We start from the raw sequence: 21,062 nt of genomic DNA on the forward strand, positions 1-21,062 counted from the left end.
CATCCAAATAATGTGGGCCCATACCCGAATCCAAACACTACCAAAAAATCATCCAAATAATGTGGGCCCACATTGTTTGGAATATCCAAAGCGTTCATTTGATGGGCCCTAACATAGATAGGGTGTGCCCAAAAAATCAGCTCCATCGGATCATCCTAACCCTCCAATCTATGGACGAACCTTCAACTAAGGGGGCCTACCTTAAACAAATTGAAACTACAGGGGTGTATTTGTCACGTTTTAAACTATAGGGGTGGAAGTGGATGTGTCAGAAAATAGAGGGGGTGTAAATGTAATTTTCCCTAAAATATTTGTCCTGTTCGGCACGGGGATTCTTGAATTCAAGGATAGTTAGGGGTAGTTATCCATCAAAAAAAAAGAAAGAAAAGAATTCAAGGATAGTTATCCTTTGACTTAGGCATATACCCCCATGAGATGAGCAAGGTAAACTTCATTAGATAGTTAATGTGATATTAGACGGACAGGATTGATTTGAAGCAGACATCTCATTTTAGGAAAGCTAAAGTTGACAAAACTTCATTTATTTTTTGAATCAGGGGCGTCTTAAGAAGAAGTCATTCATTCTCAGATAATCTTCTCTCAAAGGCCAAGAGTAAGCATCTCAAAATCCGAACTGTTTATTTTTTTGTGATCGATGCACTTTCTCATCTGGGTTTTGCATTTCCTATCATCTTTTTGTATTACTGTGCTGCTTTTTTGGAGTGGATTTGAATGAACTCATTAAATTTAGCGACCCATCTCATGTATTTCTCAAAAAATAAAAAATAGGAATCATGAAACTGGGTTTTTCGTTTTTTTTCTTTTTTAATTAAGGGATATATAAAGGAAACTGGAGAAAATAAAATTCGGTTGTTTCTGGCATTTATTTTACTCCCGTTTCCGTTTTTATAGAATGTTATTTTAACTGCTTGGGGTGATCGTGTTCTTACTGGGTATTCTTTCTCTTGTTTGTTTCTCTCTATACTTTTGTATTAGTAATTTTTTTTGGGGTCAGTTCTATTAGGAATTTGAAGGATTCCACAAGGATCGTAGGCTTTTGATTTGAACTTTTTTTCTTCTCAATTACTCTGTCTTAACATTTGTTGACTAATTTGTCGATAAATGAGAAAACAAGGGGTTGAGCCTGTAGACATTCATGTATGATCTCAAAGAATCAAATAGTACCCTTCTCATAGCATGACATGACTTGCTCGAGTGGAGTATCCACATAGCCAACCATGGCTAAGATTGCGATTAGGCATTACTCATGGGTCTGCTATGATCTTATTTGACTTGGCAGTGTAGTAAAATGACCCTAGTTGGGATTGAGCCTCTAGCTCAATTGGTAAAGACTATGTTCTTCAATCCTGAGGTCAGAGTTTCAATCCCAACTTATCTACCAAACAAATGACCCTAGTCATATTGCTTATCTAGACCCCATTCAACTATATAGAACTGTAACTCAGTGTTTTTTTCTTTTGGCTCACAAGTTGAAATGGAAAGGGGGTTTGTGCGTGTTTCTCTTTTGTTGTTTCATTTAGCATGCACATGTTGGGCTCATTTTTCCCGATCTATGTAAGTTTAGATCTACTTCATGAGAGATTGAAGCACCTTTCCTTGTGATTTTAGGGACTTTACTGATCAGTCAGCTTTTTTTCCCAATCTCTGAATCATATAAAACAGAGACTTTTGTTGGCTTGTAGAACCAGGGAGCAATAATTTGCTAGTAATGCCTTCTCAGCTCTATTGACTGCCCACAGGCTACACCTAAAAGAGTCCAACAAAGATAAAATAATGTTTGTCAAAGCATCAATGCCCCGACTCCATTCTCTGTAGGCAACCGATCTCGTTGTCCTACAAATACTTTTGGTGACTTCAAGAACCAAGGAATTGTTCGTGATCATTGTAGCAAGAATATTTGAATTCAGTTTTCCGAAAATAGTTCTTCAACATTCTTTAAACTATTATGGGTAGCTTCTTTCTTTTTCTTTTTTTTTGCTTATGTGATTGTTTTTTGGTATGTGTTTGTGCTTATTCTAGCACTTCCCGAAGTTTAATCTCAAATGTCTATCATTTGCATTTGCTTTTGTGATTTTACAAAATTTCCACTGAAATTTCCAACCGAAACCAAAACTTTCCCATTTTCTTGCCGACCGAAACTGATACTGAAACAAGGAAATCAAGGTTTAAAAATTGATAATTGTTAGTAGTATGATGATTGTGGGCTTGGAAGGGTGTTCTGAATGTTTTAGATGTTATACTTCTTTCTTGCCCTTGTAATGGTGGTCTTCGCCATAGGCCCATAAACCAATTTTAGTGTCTTAGATGGAGTTAAATTGCTAAAACTGCGAATATGTCTGATTTTGACTTTGTTGGAATGATCATGGTTCTTGATTTATTTATCTCTTTATTTTATAATCACTATTTGGGTCCCAGAACTAAATTTGTAAGCAATGCAATTTTCAACAGTCTCTTCAGATGGCTCGATCCGCACTCGATGAAATGTCAGATTCTGGTGCTTTCAATCGTACTCCATCAACCTTCCGTAACTTCATTTCACGAGTTCAGACATCTCAATTTCCTGCACAACCTGGAAGATATCATCTGTATATATCTTATGCATGTCCTTGGGCTTCAAGGTGCCTTGCATACGTGATGATCAAGGGACTTGAAAAAGTTATCAGTGTCACGGTAAATTGCATTTATTATGACTGTTTTTTTTTCGATTCATCATGTCATGTTTATCAATGTGTTCTATAGGTATGCAAATCAAAATGGGAGAGGACAAAGGAAAGTGATGACCATATGGGATGGGTCTTTCCTGTTTCCAGTTCTGAAGAACCAGGAGCTGAACCTGATCCTTTGAATGGAGCAAAAAGTATTAGGGAGCTCTATGAGCTTGCTAGTACGAACTATACTGGAAAATACACTGTTCCTGTATGTACACACCGTATATTTGCTTTCCCTGTTTCATTTTTGGAGTGTCACTTCTTCCATTTGTGATCCTTTTGGTGACATATATGACAGGTCTTGTGGGATAAAAAGCTCAAAACAATTGTGAGCAATGAGAGTTCAGAGATAATCCGCATGTTGAACAGTGAATTTAATGATATGGCAGAGAATGCTCCTTTGGACCTATACCCTAATAACTTGGAAGATGTGATAAATGAGGTTAATGATTGGGTATATGATGCAATAAACAATGGTGTCTATAAGTGTGGATTTGCTAAGAAACAGGGGCCTTATGAAGAGGTAACTGTGTGGTAGTAATGAAGTAGTTATTTTTTGTAAATGGTAATTGGTTCATAAATCCATCCTATTTCTCACAAAGGCTAATTGGTTCCTGTTTCAAATTTGTAGGCTACAATAAAGCTATATGAAGCTTTGGACAAATGTGAGGAGATCCTCGGCAAGCATCGGTTTATATGTGGGAAAGTACCGACTGAAGCCGATATTCGGTTGTTCGTCACTCTTATAAGGTTTGATGAGGTATGTTTCAATCCCATTTAACACTAACATCTGTTGGAAAGCCTCTGGGTTTGGATAGAAGTCATGCAAAAGAAAATATAGAAGAGCATGTAACTCATTCGTGGTCTGTTTTTAAACTCGAAGATGATACGAATGTTAACAGTAACATTTACAGCCCTTAATTTAGTAAAGATACAAGGTAGTTTCATGGCAGAGTCTATTCTCCTCGTCACTGGAACTTATAAATAAAAATCAACATAATAACCCTATGAGACCCATATTATTTATCAGTTCGAAGCATGCTGGCATTACATCAAAACCTAGTGGCCTAACCAATTAACCATGCTTATCTGAGAATCTCGTTGTTCTTTCAGACCTTACCTGCTTGCATGATGGCACAAGATCCTTCAGCAAAAAATAAAAAATAAAAAATTGAACCAGTGTGAGGAAGTCTGTTTGTTGACTCGGGAGGGGGCTTATGTGTGAATGTGCCGACATGGGTGCTCTGGGGTTGCGGCTAGCCTGTTTGGTCAGTTGAATTGGCTTTGGTTCCGGTGCCGATTAAGTTGGTGAGACCTTTAGACTGGTTGCCACTGGATTAGTCGATCCGCAGTGTGTCCGACCCTGACTAGGCTGAGATCCAGAATCCCTTAGAACCATTTCCTCATCGTTAGTAATATGTCGGGGTTATCTTCTGCTGGGTTGGAAGGGGGGAGAGTAGGGAACTTTTTTTTTTTTTTTTTTTTGAAGGTCGAAATACGTGACAAGAAGGATAAATTGAACCAAGCGACAAATGGAAGTGCAAATTCAATAAGCTGGTTAGGGAAATGATGAGACTTAAATCTTCAGTCAACTATGATGATCCATCTTCGAGCCACAATATGATAGCCAATAAGTCTAAATATGGCAGGAGGAGAAGGGTGGAAGGAGATTTACACCTGCCGATTATCTTATGAGGATTTTCTATTGGAAACTTGGAATATCTGGGGTTTGGTCTCGCAAGCGAAGATTGCCCATGTTAAGAAGATGTTATGTATTCACAACCTCCTATGTTCAGCCTACAGGAGACTAAGTTGATGGGCATATTGAGTGCTGTTCTGAGGGAGCTTGGGCACAAGCCTACTTTCAAATTTTTTGCTTTGGTCTCCGTTGGGGCCACATGGGGGATTCTGGTGGATTGGGATGACTCAATTATCTTTGGGTGAGAATTCCAATGCAGTGCTTTCGATTTCGGTGCTGCGTGGGATGATATTTGACTGCAGTCTTCGTTTTTCGTTATTTACGGTCCTAACTCCGTGACCAGCCATAGAATATTATGGAATGAATTAGATTCGGTTATGGAAGTACCCTTAGTGTGTGTGTGTGGGTGACTTCAATGTTATGAGGTTTCCTGATGAACATGTTGGTTATAAGTAGATTTCTGCTTATAAGGAGGCCTCTTCAGAGTTTCTGAGCCATAATTCCATGGTAGATTCGCCTCTTACCGGGGCTCACTACACTGGGACAAGGAATCAAAGGGAAAGTAGATTGGATGGGTTCTTTTTTTTGGTCCTTTTTGGATCTCTTTGCTCCCTAACTCCTGCCAATTTTTCTTTACCCAAGCCCGTTTCAATACCCATTTCGTTTTTGAGATGCATGGCCGGAAGAGTCCTGAATGAAAGAGAGGCTTGCAGGATGGTGGTCTGAGGCTGATTCCCATGGCCCAAGTGATATCAGATTAGGTTAGATGCTTAGATTTGTTAACAATAAACTTAGGCAGTAGACTAAGGAGGAGAAAGGCTTGGTGGACCAGAGGAAAGTTGAACTTTTAAGGAATATTGGTGACCTGGACGGAAGAGGACAGTCTGTCTAAAAAGGAGATGCTTGAAAGGAGGGGCTGCAAGGAAAATTATAACATGATTGTGTTACGAGAAGATTTGAGATAGAGGCTCTTGAAACCACCTCTTTAAGAGGGGATAAGAACATGTGCCTCCTCTTACTTCTCTTTCTTATTCTCACAATAGGGTTTCCGAGGCCTTCTTCTGACACAAGAGTGTATTTGGGTCTTTCACAAGAAAGCCCTATTTTCTTTTATACAAAACTTATTTAGGATAAATTGCATGAATCGGACAATTGAATTGTAAATCGCAATATTCCTATAAATTTAGATTAAAAATTAGGATTCAAATTGATATCCAAAAAATTTGATTTGAATCGTAAATCCTAAGATTTTCAAAATAATGGGTATAGTAAACCATTAATACACATATGGTTTAGGCTTTAGTATGATTTTGGTTTCGGTGGCAACGAAAATATTTCAATCATTTCGTATCAGTTTCCATGGAAATTTAAAACCGTGGTAAGGATAGGGGGATATTGATCTGGGCGCCTGATGGAAATTTCCTCGTTTAGTCTATACAGCCCTCTGGTGTTGCACACTTCTCTCTTGCAGGCTAGAAAAATATGAGGATTACCGCTTGTCATTAGGCTTGTGCTTTTGGGTGGATGGATTGCCAGAGTAAGATCTTAACCGTTAATCATCTTTGGATTCATATCAGATCATCGTGAGCTATTGTGCCTTGCGTCTAAGAACGAAGGCATTAGTAGAACGTATTATTATTGATTGAAGGGTTGTTAGAGAGGTTTGGTCGTTCATTCTTAACCTGTTCGAGGCTTGCTATGTTTTCGCAGCACATATTGTGGATTTCTTGCCCCCTCGATGTCATTGTTTTTTTTTTCCTTTTTTGATTTAGCTTGTCTTTGACCATCTTGTTCCCAGGGCTTTGCCCTTTGCATTTTTTATAAATTCGATGCCATTCAAAAAAAAAAAAAAATTTGGGTGGCATTGAGGAATTTGTTTGTTAAATTTAGTTTTAATTTTTATGCCATATGCCAACTTAGTCATTTTTAAGTTATAGTACTTATTTGGATTTCCATACTTGTCTTGTAAAGTCAGTTCAGTCATTCTATTTTTTTTTCGAAGCATATATGTGATACGTCGGTTATTTAAGATTTCAGAATGGGATCAGTCTCTATGGTAGATCTCCGCTACTTTCTGCTATGGTAACAGCGCATCCCTCCATAGATATGCAAAGGATACGCAATGCAACTATACCATATAGGAGTTCGTTTGGTTTTTTCAAAAGGAAATCTTATATGACATCGGCCCCTGACTTTTCCCATCACAAACCAGACAACCACATCTCATATGTTACTTTGATATCCAGTGCTACTGCAATCAATCACATAAGTAGCACTTCCGGTTTCCTTCTCTTTCTGCAATAAGTTTGTCTTGGGCTTGTCCTAGTCAGCATCAACCCAACTTGAGAACATATAAGTTGGTTGGGCCAGAAACTTGGTCTGCTTTCTCTGTGCCTTGGACTCATGAAATGACATGCATATTTGTGAAATAGAAAGCTTGTTCTCTAATCTGAACTTATAACAATGAGTTCTATTATGGCACAATTTACTCAATTTGATATTTTTTTGTATTGTAGTAGCACAATGACTAGCTAACAGTGAGGCACTTTCTTCCAACAGGTTTATGCTGTTCACTTCAAGTGCAATAAAAAGCTGCTACGGGAATATCATAATCTGTTCAACTACACTAAAGACATTTACCAAATCCCAGGCATGAGTAGCACCGTTAACATGGAACACATCAAAAGTCATTATTACGGAAGCCATCCTTCGATCAATCCATTCGGGGTCATTCCTATGGGCCCCAATATTGATTTTTCATCTCCCCACAACAGAGATCGATTTACCCCTTAGCCTACATGCACACATGAGCCAAACAAGGTGAAGGCATCACCAGTACATGTATATTTTTCAGTTTGAAGTGTCTTTTTGGTTTTTCATTTGACTGCCTGTTAAAGCTGAGGGAACAATCAACTCCGCATGCCAACAGCTGATAACATAGTCCTAAATACATCGGTATGAAAACCGGAAAAACAGTCAGTTTCCTCGGCTTTCAAATGTTTGTATGTTTTGTCATTTGAAATTTGTAGTTGTTTTTATCATATGTACGAATAAACATATATGTTTGATGAATGGTTTTGCTCAATGTTTAGAAACTCTGCATTTGGACAAGAACTCCCCAAGGTAAATAGATGTGCATATGCCATATGCCACACTGTAGATATTTCAACCGGAGAACTATGCTAAGCTCCACCATAGCATGGTTTATGCACTGGTATTTTTACTTGTTCATCAAATTTCTTTGGTGTTTTGTTCATTGGGTTGGGAGCTTCTGCCCCAAAGGTGGATAAAGTTAAACTTTGAGTGTAGGTCTCAAAGTAAATTGGGAGTTGGGAGACAATTCCCTGAGGCTCTGTTCACTTGCGTTCCCGGGAAAGCAAATCCTTGGAAAACAGCCTCTTTTTTCCTTGACAAGACCTTGACAAGACAAAATTCTGGTGTTCACTTGCTTTCCTGAGAAAGCAACAAGCCTAGGTGGAAAATGTCAAATAATGACATGGAAATTGCCAAAAAATATGTGGAAATGTCTCTTTTCTCCCCAAGTGTGGGAAACCAAATCCAACTATTTTGGTCGGATTTGCTTTCCCGGGAAATCTAGTGAAAAAAGGTGGGCAAGCAGTTTCTCGGGAAACCTTTTCCTGCACAGTTCCTGCGCACGTGAACAGGCGCGGGAAACCTTTTCCTACACCGTTTTCCTGGATTTCTTTTCCTAATGCCACGTCAGATTACCGGGAAACCTTTTCTTTTCCTTTCCCGGAAAAACAAGTGAACAGAGCCTAAGGGTGGATTAAGTTAAACTTTGATGGTAGGTCTCCAGGTAAATTGGAGAGTGCTAGAGGAGGGAGGGTGCCACCCTGCTCTATATTAAGAGAACTCCAGGATAGTTTGATGTGATTTTTCAGATTTTTTCGATGGTAAATTTTATTAACAAAAGGGCAAAAAAGAGAAAACAAGACGACCAAAATGGTCAAAAAGCACATTAAAAAGCAGCAGAAAAAGGGCTACTTATATTCGCACTACCATGTTTTGATATTAAGACGAACTAACCTTGTATTTTCTTTTCTTTTCTTTTTAGCTGCTGAGATCTTTTTAGGAAATGTAATAGCTTTTGACAGCTGGTTAAATAATACAAGGCAAGTTGAGTTTGTCTCGTTATCAAAACATGGTGGCGGGGATATCAGTAGCAAAAAAGGGGTCAAAACAGCACTATCCCACCGTATGGGGGGCTGTAATCTGTTTAAGCCTCCTTGCTGTGTTCTAATTTCCTCTTGTGAATGAATTTTATTAACCAAAAAACACAAGGAAATCTTCATGCACTTGGAGCTTAAGAACAAACGAATAAGTGTTCTCGATTTTGATAAATAATCACAGAATTTGTTGTTAAATTTGGGGGAATATCATGAATCATGCTTTTTTGAAAAAATAATGAATCCATCAATTGTTCATGATTTTATGTTGAAATTTTCTTTTTTCTTTTTTTTCCGAAAAATTTCGCTAGCTATTTTTAATAATTTTTTATTAAAAACTCAGCTTGTCTTTTCTTTTCCAATGGGCTTCTGATGGTATTCTGGGAACTGTAATAACTTTTGATTAAATCATAAAAAGACAGGATGAGTTAGTGCAATTATCAAGACTCCTCACACTGCTCTCGAATCCCTTTACTTTTTCCACACACTTCCCGTCAAAATCCGAGAGCGAGCGAGAGAGAGAGAGATGGAGAGATTGCAGAGAATATTCTCGGGTGCAGGAGGAATGGGACACCCCCCTCCAGATTCACCCCTTCTCGATTCCTCAGAGCAGGTCTACATCTCCTCCCTTGCACTCCTCAAGATGCTCAAACACGGTACCCAATTCTCTTTGTTTTCTTGTTGATTCAATTTAGATATCTCTATTCTTCGCACTTTCTATTTTTTATTTTTATTTTGGTCTAGGTTTTGGGTGAGAAAATATATAAGTGTTTTTTATGGAACAGGAAGAGCAGGTGTTCCAATGGAGGTCATGGGTTTAATGCTAGGCGAGTTTGTTGATGAGTATACTGTGCGTGTGGTCGATGTTTTCGCCATGCCGCAGAGTGGTACGGGCGTCAGTGTTGAGGCTGTTGATCATGTTTTCCAAACCAATATGCTTGATATGCTCAAACAAACTGGAAGGTCTTTCATCTTTCACCTCTCATCTTTTTCTTATTGTCTTTTTTTTTTTTTTTAGCAGGAGAATTGGTGTATTGTATTATGGGTTATTGGATTGGGTCTTTAGATATGTGGGTTTTATGTTGAATTATGTGGGTTTCTTCTTGGATGAAGGTTTTGGTTGTTATACTATTTGCAGGAAGCGATTCAGAAATAGCCATAGAAGAAAATGGTTGTCTGCATCTGAAAAAGTTCATGTTACGCTGAATGTAATCACCTTAAATTGAAGGCTGTTTTTTTTTTTTTTTTTTTTTTTTTTGTGGGAATAGCGCCTTAAATTGAAGGTTAGAATAATGAAGTAGGACTTGAAATGTGATTGTGCATCTTTCAAAGTAGAGTAATGGTTGGGTTTGTGGTTCTGAAGCTCTGGATTTTGGCATCATCATAATGGCGCCATGTGGATATGATGCCAAAATCCGGATCCGTGATCGTGCGGCCGATAGAGAACCTCCGTTGGATATCTACAATCACAAATAAAGGGGGTCAAGGTGTCCGGGCTTGGTCCCGGACAACCACTTCGACACCCAAGTCAGATTTCAACCTCAACCAAATAAATGAACCAACAAGATAAGGGAGTGGGTTACCAGATCACCAGACTCAACCACGGGTTCTTTCTAGGGTGTGAGTGATCCAAGGATGGGGTAGGGTCCGGGGGAAGGGGAATAATGGTGTATGGCACCTTTTTTCTCCTCCTTTCCAGTAGTTACCCCCTCTTTAATGGGCAATTAAGGCCCTTCTTTAATGGTGGAGAATATTCCTCTTGTTTTTCTTGGTTTTTGGAAGTGGGAATCCCTGGTCGATTCAAGTCCCTTTCTTGTTGTTGTTTTTCCACATATAAGCTTGTCTCTCATGCATGCAATCTCTTTTGTTGTGTGCCACGTGGACTCTCCTCATCATTTGAGGAAAAAGACTTCAGTTTCTTGGATTGGGTAGAATGTTGGTCGCCATAGAAAGTTAATAACGTACGCCGCTTGCTTATTCTCTCTTATAGATAATAGATAATGGTCATGATAAGTAATGATGGGAGATCTTTTAGGGATAATTATGGACACGTGGCATGATCCTACGGTTATACCATATTTTACCCTATTACCTGGTGTAAGTTGAAAGACAAGAGAACTCCATCTTGCAAATATGTTGTTCATTGGCAGGGAATTGAGGAGTCAACAAACTACCTCTTCATCCATAGTAAGATGGAAACAAGGGAAGGTGCTTGTGGTTCTAGGGGGGAGCATCCACATTTATGGGACATGCTTCAAGTCATAGGGGAGGAAAATTGACTTATCCTGAAAGGCAGATCTTGCACAATGGACAATTGATTTTTGCAGAGAAGAAGGCCTCTATTAGTTTTTAGCCGAGATGGGCTGCCCCTCCTGTCGGATATTTCAAACTCAATTTTGATGGAAGCTCCTTGGGTAATCCGGGGCAGGGAGGAATTGGGGGTGTGGTTCGAGATTCAAATGGCAGTATTGTAATGACGTATTCTGGTTCAGCGGGTTTCTGTGATGCAAATGAAGCTGAGACTAAGGTTTTGCTATTCGGCTTAAGATGGTATCACGCTCACAATATGGGCCCTCTTATTGTGGAAGGGGATTCTGTGAATGTTATCGCATGGGCTGGGAACCGTTGTGCTGGGCCGTGGCGTCTAGCTAATTCAGTGGACGAGATACGGGATCTTATCCGCGATATCCGCCCCTCGTTAGTGCATAGGCGATGTTCGGCAAATACATTGGTGGATCAATTAGCTAAGGAGGGGGCAAATCGATCAGACACGACGGTCATCATCTCTAATCCTCTGGGGGAGAACCATTAATTATATGTTTTGTTAGTGGTTTTATGTATACCACAGGGACAACTTGTCCCTTGTGCCTATCTGTAATTCTCTCGGTTATGAAATAAAATTGTTACCTTTCAAAAAAAAATTTACTTATACAGATGCACTGAGTGGTTTCAGGATAGCTTCTTACAGCTCATGCACGGTGCACCTTCCAGTCTTTGCCCATTGGCTCGTTTGTCCTCGTAGAGATCACGTATGGGATGGAAGGATGATGTGTGTCAATTGTGCATCAATCCATGTCATCTCTACATAATATCATTCATCAGGATAGTCTTCAAGTCACACCCTTGTCTCTGTAGTTACTGTGGCTGCATTGTTGTAAGGTAACCAGATATTTGTCATTGATGAAGATGCAATTAGTATCTTTCATGACTTGTGTGAGGCTCATAATCATTTGCATAAGTGAAATGCACAACTCAAGCTCATGAAACAACCTTTATTTTGCCCTTTTTTTTTTTTTAATCTTTGGGATAACCACCTTTGACGATTCAAACAATTAACTTCCTCTTTATTGATGATGAGCAAACAGGAACAACATTCTCTTGATCACATTGAACAAATCAATTATCATCATATATATATTGAGCCTTTAGTGTCCAACCATTGAAGGACTCAGATGGTTTGGGGAGGAGAGGAAGTAGGGAGTGTCAGAAGCGGCTTTTCAGTTTAGCATATGATTCTCTTCCATTGTTAGGTGGGCAACTGGTGCAAGTGAGTGCAACAGTGTTTCTGAGTCGGCTCTCCAGTTCTCTTGGGATGGTTTGTGAGATTTGCATGAGTGTGTTTACTATAGGGAGGCCTTCTCCTATTTGGTCTTCCTCTATCCTGGATTCTTTAAGCTCAAGTATGATGGCTCTAGCTTAGGGAATCCAAGTCCAGTATGCATCTTGGGGGGAGATTGGCGGAGGGGAGGATATGGTGGTTAGATGGCCTTTCCAGGCTGATTGGAGGGACAAATTTTAACAAGGTGGAGGTTCTTACCCTCAAGAACGCGGTTTTCAATGATTTGGAGGAACTTTGTTGAGGGTCACTCAATTTCGTTTCAATCCTCTTTTCACTAGGCCAATGAAGATACCTATTCATTGGCTTGAAACAGCATAAGGAGATAGTCCTTGGTCGGTTTTTACTTTTTACCATTTTTATCTTTAAGATTTTTGTTAGTCTTGTTAGGAATCTCGGTCGAGGCTGTTTTCTCTGTTTTTCTATATAAAGATTGTCACCATTCACTACAAAAAACGTTGACAGTCTCAGAGAAGGTATGATATAATATGTTGCATTTTAACCTCTCATCAAAATGCGACCTTAACCACACTTGGGGAGATCCTTGTGAGTAAACTCGTGCATTGCTAAAAAAATGTTTCTTCTATCATGAATCCGAAAAACACTTTCTTGAAATTTTTACACACATGAAATATGCTAAACCTGTGATTTTGTTCAGAAAAAACACATCAATTGAGTACGTGAAGTAAAAGGAAAGTGAGCAACAATATATGAAACAAAAAAAAAAGTATAATACTATAAAACCATTAATGAATATGGCTACATGAATATGCTTCTGATATTACTTGTTTGAAGCACATGGCAGAGGCATGGGTAATTGATGAACCAAAACACATCTCTAATGTTTTTTTTCCTTGGCAGGCGACACCCGAGATGGTTATGCACAATCCAATCATACTCGAATTGTATTCAATCCTTTATCTTTTATCCAATTAAATAATGTCGTTTGATTCCCCTCATTTGTTGTTGCATGACTATGATTGTCGTGTTCTCAGTCAAACTTCTTAAATGTAATAAGGTCCTTTGTAGTTGATGCTAAATCTGCCATTGTTAATGTCCGTCTTGTGATGTCTATTCACTCTTCTCTTCTCATTGAACCCACTCAACTCAACTCAACTAAGCCTTTGTCCCAAACTAGTTGGGGTCGGCTAATGAATCCTTTAGAAAATTTTCATGAAGCCTTTGTACCAAACTCTCTTTTCATTGAACCAATTTTTCATATTAAAAGAGTGACCAACGGCATGTTGCTGCTAAGTGCTTTGAAATTGAGCCCCAACAGTAAAAAGTCACTTCAACTAGGGGTCTTCTATGTCGTTCTGATCACTATAGCAATTGTTGTCGTTGTCTTAAAACTAACTCGCAGATAAAGGAGTCACATCTCAAATGAGAAATCTAACAATTGCCCCTCATGTACATCATCACTAACTCGATCCTTTGTCAAGTGTCATCTGAGAAGGCATAGCAATAGCTATCTTCCTTAGATCAGTCCCCCTCTTATGAAACTAGCGAAACGTAGGGGTACACTACGTCTCTCTGAGGAACTATTGGCATGCTGTCTACGGCTTCTCTAGGTGAAACTCCTTTCACTTTCTTATATTCAAAATTGTAGTCGTCATCATCAAACTCATTGACTATCATTGTGATCTTCGACAAACATCATACTCCTCTCGACTGCTCTCTCTTCAGATTGGGCATGTTCTTATCATGCTTGGTAGCATACATCTCAATCTTATCGCTGATGAGATCAATCATCTCTAACACCTTGCCGTTAGGTGGAAACTATTCCCATCGTATTTGCCAACTCTGCACCAGGTATTCTGTAATTGTCTGTGATGATAACATTTGTGCAACAATCATATACTATTTCTATCTTATTAAGCAAGGTGATGTGTGAGGTTTTATTTGTATCCAACTCGAAGTATGTTGACTTCTCATCTGCATATCTACGATCACATTGACCACGGAATATAATATGGGTCTCACAGAATCATTAACTATTCTACTCACATCAAATGTACATCATTTGCATGTAGTTTTCATGATTTTAGAGGATTTCCATCGAAATTTCTCTCCGAAACTGCATGTTTCTATTTCCTTCATTGTTGGAATACACACTGAAACCAAAACTTGAAACCTTGTTTCTGAGAGGGGCATCACCGCCCATATCCTTTTTTTTTTAAATAGTGATTTCATTAAAAGAACCGCGATGGTTCAAAAGATACAGAGCAGAAAAAGGAGAAAATCAAATACAATTATGGAGGGAGATGATCAAACCACTCCAAACTAGATCTGCTAACCCCAGCTTTGGCTAGAGAGTCAGCTTCACCATTTGCCGACCTCCTGACATGCACATAAGATACAGAAGAATCCGATGCAAAATCAGCGATCTCCTCAATAAGACTTAGAAATCTCCAAGGAGGGGGGGCAATACCAGACAACCAATGAATTACGTTAGAAGAATCTCCTTCCACTATCACCTTGTTCAAATAACTTTCATCTAGGTGCAGGATACCCGAATAAGCTGCTCTAACTTCCGCCTCATTTGAATCACTAATACCATTAGGACCCGAGAACGCCCAAGACACCTCTCCTTTCTCATTCCTAAGAAGACCTCCAATCCTCGCCACACCTGGATTTCCAAAACAAGCACCAGCAAAGTTTAATTTTAGAAAGCCAATTGGAGGCGGGTCCCATTTTGGAGTGACTTTCCTTCTCATTGATGCCTCATTACAAATAATCTGCCACCCTTCCAACAGATCATAGGCTGACACAGACCTGAATTGAGGGGAGCTCCTTGCCCACTGGATGGTTACTGCTACAATACACATATAAAACCCATGGGATGACTTTGATTTTCCTTCGAAAACTCTATTGTTTCTTTCTTTCCAAATATACCACCACAGAGCCAACAGAGACATTCTCCAGAGCATCTTTCCCTTCTTCCAGGGAACAAAGTCCCAACACTCAATTTGTTGAAGAGTAGATTTCGGGAAAACCCATTGGAGGCCAAATCTTCCCAATAGCAGCCCCCAAATTTCTCTTACATACTTACAGTGTATAAATAAATGGTCTATGGATTCCCCATCCTCCATACATAATGAACAGTGATCAACTAACCACATGCCTCTCTTTCTCAGAAATTCAATAGTTTGGATACGGCCATTGCAAACAGACCAAGCAAAGAAACAGGCTCACGGAGGGCAATGAAAAGACCGAACTCTTGCCGATAAAGATTCCACATTCTCTGAGGGATCCCGATCATAAAAGGATTTTACCGAAAAAATTCCAGATGAGTTCCACTTCCAAATCCTTCTATCCGATCCTGACCTCTTAATATAGCATTTTTCAATTAGATCAAATAATTGGGACAAAGATGTCAGTTCTCTTTCGAAGAAGTTTCTTCTAAATTGAGGACACCACACAACCTTCTGATTTACTCTTTCAAAACAGTCACAAACCAAGACTTCCTTAACTGATGACACAAGGAGTAAATCTAGGAACATTAGACTGAACGGATCCTTTGAACACCAAGAATCAAGCCAAAACCTAATCCGATGACCCGAATAAACCTTAAAATGGCAACCTCTTTTGAATTCCTGATTCATTTTAAGAATATCGCGCCAAGTGGTAACTCCCTTTCTCTCATACCAATCAGCTGATTCCCAATTTCCAGAGAGACAGCCATATTTACTCCCTATTACCCTCACCCACAAAGCTGATTCCTCCTTTCCAAATCCCCAAAGCCATTTGCTTAAGAGAGCATGATTAAATCTTTTTATTCTCCTGATCCCAACCCGCCATAGTTTCGAGGAAGGCATACCTTTTCCCATTTAATCAAAGGAATACCACCCTTGTGATTAGCTCCTCCCCAAAGGAACTGGCGCTGAATTCTTTCAATTCTTAGAACTACACTTACAGGGCACTTGAATACTGAAAGAAAATACACCGGAATGTTAGCAAGGACCGAGTTTATCAAAGTCAATCTCCCTTCTTTTGACACTAAATTTCTCTTCCAGGTATCCAGTCTCTTTTCTACTCTTTCAACAATAGGATCCCAACGGGATTTAGAAGGCCTACCCACTCCCAAGGGTAGTCCAAGATAAGAGGAGGGAAAGATATCTAACTTGCAACCCAAAATCTCAGCATAGATCCCCATCTCTGCTGAAGGAACATTTATCGCAAACATTCTTGATTTAGAAAAATTTGATCTCTGCCCTGTTATTAATTCATAGCATCTCAGAATCGCCTGTAGATTTAGTAATTTCAAAGATTTCGGAACACAAAATAGGAGGGTATCATCTGCAAACTGCAAAATAGATACTTCCACTCTATTCTTCCCCACTGTGAAACCTTCAATTAAATTCTTCTCACTCCCTTTTTGAATCAGTTTACTTAGAGTTTCCGCAACAATGACAACAAGGAAAGGAGATAAAGGATCTCCTTGTCTTAAGCCTCTTGAGGATTTGAAAAAACCTTCTGAGGATCCATTTACCAAAATAGAAAACCATGCCGAGGACACACATCTTCGAATCCAACCCTTCCAAACACATCCAAACCTCATTCTCCCCAGAAGATAATCCAGGAAATCCCATTCAACTCGATCATATGCCTTCTCCATATCCAACTTGCAGACCACTCCCTTTTCACCTTTTCTCATATAGTAGTCAATTGATTCATTAGCAGTGAGGGAGCAATCCAAAATTTGCCTATTGCTAACAAATGCACTTTGACTATCCGAAACCACCTTTGGCAGGACAACTTTTATACGGTCAGCCAGGACTTTAGATAGAATTTTGTACAAACAGCCCACCAGGCTAATGGGCCTAAACTCCGATACTTTCGAAGCTCCTTCCACTTTGGGAACCAAGGCAATGAATGTAGCTCCCGTTCCTTTATCCAGGTGACAGCCTTCATGAAATTCCTTAAAGAATCTGAGAATGTCAGCTCTAACATAGGACCAACAGGATTGGAAGAACGCGAGACAAAATCCATCTGGCCCAAGAGCCTTGTCCCTATCCATAGAGAAAATAACGTTTTTAATTTCATCCTCTTCAAAGGGCTTTTCCAAATTGGAGCTCTCCTCCAAAGACAGGCTACTAAACTCCACATCCTCCGGAATTGGACGAGACAAATTCTCAGAGGTATAGAGAGAAGAGAAGAAATCAACAAAGGTCGAAGAAATCTCTTCCTTGCTCGAAATCGTAATACCATTTTCAGTGATAACTTCAACTCTGTTCCTTCGCCTTCTGGAGCTAGCCATTGCATGAAAGTAGGCTGAATTCTTGTCCCCTTCCTTTAACCATTTGACTCTAGACTTTTGCCGCCACGATATCTCTTCATGCAGAAGAATCGCCTGGTGTTCTTGATTGATTTTACCCAACTCTTCCCGATCCTCTTCCCCACCTAACCCACTCTCTTGTAGGGCTTTCAACTCCACCATTCTATTCTCCAAACCCAGTTTTTTATCAGACATCTGTTTTTTTCTTTTCTCCCACCCAAGATTTTAAATTTTTCTTGACAAATCTTAACTTCTTACCAATAACTACATCCGCCCATATCCTGCCAGAATCTAACATCACCCACACTCTCCGAACCTGATGCCTTTGTTGAAGTACTTCACCACCATAGAGATGACCCCCAAGTTCCTATAACAGCAGATCCATTGATGTCACCAGCAAGCGGCGCACCCCATGCTACTCTCGTTTTTGGTTGTAAACATGTCCCCATAAACTATCCTCCTCTTGAAGGCGCCATAACCATTGCATAGCTTGATTTGGTTTCGCAATTTGGGTGTAATACTCTGCTGCTGGTTATTCAGTTCCCTTTGTATCACTAGCCTTTTTAGAAGATAAGTACTTTATTAAAGGACTAGTTTCTTCGAAATCGGCTTGAGTCCGGGCTGACTTGAGTAATCTTGGTTGAGTTCTGGGTTGACTTTTCAACTTTTAAACCTATGATCCTGAGAGAAGCTTTGATGAGAAGCCGTACATTCAACTGAAACTTCATGAATGCCTTTCGAAGCTGTGAACAAATCCAATACTTACTATTAAGATTTAAGACCCACAAGCCATGGGAACATAGTTACTGGTTGAAGCCATATATATTAGGAACCTGGTTGCTGGTTTGTTTCATGTTGGAATGCAACAGTGCCTTGCTTATTAGCTGTCCTTGCAACTATCCCTAACTATGGCATGGCTAGAGACTTGGTGTTCTAAATGAGGCTACCACAACCATTTCTGCAAGGCCAATAAGTGTGAAGCCTCCTTCCACATCAGCAGTTCTAGATCCATCCAAGTTTCTTTTTTCTTTTTTTTTGAATGGTAACCGAGTCAGATTAATGCCATCTTTCCTCTAAAATCTGTTAAGTACAAAGCTGTCCACATTACCACTGTGCCAGGCTCTAATCACTCACAGACCTCTTAACTCCTTGACTTAGTAATCTTAACTCCTCGACCACCAAAAGATTATTATTGAATCTATAGTCTTGTTGTTTTCCTGAGCAAATGTTATATTGGAACCGGAATAAATAAGATTGTGGTGGTTGTACCTTTTCTTATTGGTAGCACTACGGTAGTTGTACAGCAATAAACTTGCCACTACCATGAATTTAGTACTGATGGAGGCTGCATCATATTGTATTTTGGAAGGCATACAAGAAGAGGAATGCTTCCACATTTAAGATAGGTCGTTCTTGTGTTGTTATTGATCCATATACGTGTGTATTCCTGTGTTGGATTCCTTTTTCTTATTGTGCCTTGGTTTGCACGAACAAATATATCCATGGTTATTTCTCATTTATTATGTGAATTATTTTACTTATTTTGCCACATGTTATTGCAGACCGGAGATGGTGGTAGGATGGTACCATTCCCATCCTGGCTTTGGCTGTTGGCTTTCTGGGGTTGACATAAATACACAGCAGGTGTTGTATGAATAATAAATTAACTTACCTTTTTATTTTGGTGTTTTTTGGGATAGTGCCAGTGTAACCCAGCCCTGTTTAGAAACTCCGAGTCAATTGTTGACGTCCTTTTACCCCAGCTTAGGTCTTGTCCGAGTCGTAATCAAAACTCCTTTGACTTGCCGAGTCTACCCCCTTTTACCTCGGCAATGTTCTTGTTTGAGTCCGAGTTTTGAAATACTGATACCCATTTTCCTTGTTTTATAATTAATGTTATTTGACTGCTTCACCTCATCGGCATCTTCTCTCCTCTTCTGGGAGAACCTTGCAATATTGATTGCACTCATCTCTATATGTGAATCAGTTATGGTTCATTCTGTCATGTTAGCAGCGGTTGGGGTTTCGGTAGCATATCCTCGGAAGGACCTTTTTATGGTGTGCTGTTTGATTCATGGTTGTATTGCTAACCAAACCGCTTGGCTGGCTGAATCCAACTGTATATTGCAGAGTTTTGAAGCTCTGAATCAAAGGGCTGTTGCGGTGGTGGTAGACCCAATCCAGAGTGTTAAAGGGAAGGTGGTGATTGATGCTTTCCGCTTGATCAACCCACAGACAATGATGCTAGGCCAAGAGCCACGACAAACAACATCCAATCTTGGGCATCTTAACAAACCATCCATTCAGGTGAGGGATTTCACTGGTGAAGTCCTTATAAGTCTCTTCTCGGAATTAGTATGTTGTGCCAGTGTGACCTGGTTTTGTTTATGACTTGTTAGGCATTGATCCATGGATTGAACCGGCATTACTACTCGATAGCCATAAACTACCGGAAGAATGAACTCGAGGAGAAGATGTTACTGAATCTACACAAGAAGAAATGGACTGATGGCTTGACACTACAGCGTTTTGATGCCCATTCTAAAACCAATGAGCAGACTGTCCAAGTAAGTAGAGTTTTCTTGGCCTTCTCTTTTAGAATTTTATTAGTCCCAACTTGAATACCTACCTCCAATTCATTTCCTGAAATCACCAAAACCCTTGGTGAACAAACATGTGTTTATCTAATTTTCAAAAAAAAAAAAACATATGTTTATCTTTTTATTTTGTGTAATTGGCTTATCAAATTCCTGCAAGACTCAATCCTAGGTTTTAACACTCCATTGCGTCTTCGGAATATGCAGGAGATGTTGAGCCTGGCCATCAAATACAACAAGGCTGTTCAGGAGGAGGATGAGTTGCCTCCTGAGAAGCTTGCGATTGCAAATGTAGGCAGGCAGGACGCCAAGAAGCATTTGGAGGAGCATGTCTCTAACTTGATGTCATCCAACATAATTCAGACGCTAGGAACGATGCTAGACACTGTTGTCTTTTAGGGGAATAGACTGAATAGTAACTGTAAAACACGGTGGTGTTGCACCAGGGGAACGCTTTCAGTTGGATTGCCAAAACTGCAGTGTCAGTATTTATTCAAGGAAACTGATCAGAAGAAAATCAGTTTTAGCTTTGATTGTTTGCAAACTATAATTCTTGAGGGAATCTTTGAACATTTCTCCCTTTTGACAATTTCATTATTTCGTCGGAACTGTTGAACAATGAGATTAGATGGTCGAATGCAGGGTCATGTGCATCAGGGTCATGTGGGGATATTATTCAAATTGATTTCTAGATGAGAAAACACTGAATTATCATCCTTTATTTACCTATGATCACTAAATTCAAGCCCCATTTGCAAGGAAGAACAGAAAGAACTTCTGTACTATGGTATAAGATATGATTCATATGCTCCCCCTTGATTGGGAAAATGTCTAGGCGTAAGGATGAATTTTGGGGATAAGGCATATCGTGGATGGGAACCACACTTCCCTCCCTCGGCAGCTCTAGTTTGTCATCTACAATCGTGAATCCCTTCTGGTGTAGATGGGCCAAAGCA

General features: G+C 39.6%; 2 protein-coding genes across 4 annotated transcripts in view; both read left to right on the forward strand.

Moving 5' to 3' along the window:
* The first annotated feature begins 455 nt into the window (after positions 1 to 455).
* Positions 456 to 21,062, forward strand: part of LOC143890249 (uncharacterized) — an 85,725-nt gene continuing 65,118 nt past the window's right edge. The window contains exons 1-6 of one of the 3 annotated variants that reach the window (XM_077394853.1): positions 456 to 613; positions 2,479 to 2,691; positions 2,761 to 2,937; positions 3,028 to 3,252; positions 3,361 to 3,489; positions 6,988 to 7,249. In XM_077394853.1, coding sequence (XP_077250968.1) covers positions 2,479 to 2,691; positions 2,761 to 2,937; positions 3,028 to 3,252; positions 3,361 to 3,489; positions 6,988 to 7,221 — 978 coding nt within the window. In that variant the 5' untranslated portion in view covers positions 456 to 613 and the 3' untranslated portion in view covers positions 7,222 to 7,249. Of the gene's footprint in view, positions 614 to 1,226; positions 1,373 to 2,478; positions 2,692 to 2,760; positions 2,938 to 3,027; positions 3,253 to 3,360; positions 3,490 to 6,987; positions 7,524 to 21,062 lie in introns of those variants that run through there. The other 2 variants (XM_077394851.1, XM_077394852.1) reach the window with 2 other exon arrangements.
* LOC143889237 (26S proteasome non-ATPase regulatory subunit 14 homolog) lies at positions 9,084 to 20,695 on the forward strand. The gene is made up of 6 exons (XM_077393413.1): positions 9,084 to 9,271; positions 9,401 to 9,578; positions 19,072 to 19,153; positions 19,640 to 19,816; positions 19,909 to 20,076; positions 20,314 to 20,695. Exons 1-6 carry the CDS (start codon positions 9,142 to 9,144, stop codon positions 20,503 to 20,505), a joined length of 927 nt encoding a protein of 308 aa, XP_077249528.1. The 5' UTR covers positions 9,084 to 9,141; the 3' UTR covers positions 20,506 to 20,695.

The sequence above is a fragment of the Tasmannia lanceolata genome, unplaced genomic scaffold (assembly GCF_043159265.1).
Source record: "Tasmannia lanceolata isolate RefF3 unplaced genomic scaffold, GAP_Taslan_0.1 ptg000013l, whole genome shotgun sequence".
NCBI classification, from domain to species: Eukaryota; Viridiplantae; Streptophyta; class Magnoliopsida; order Canellales; family Winteraceae; genus Tasmannia; species Tasmannia lanceolata.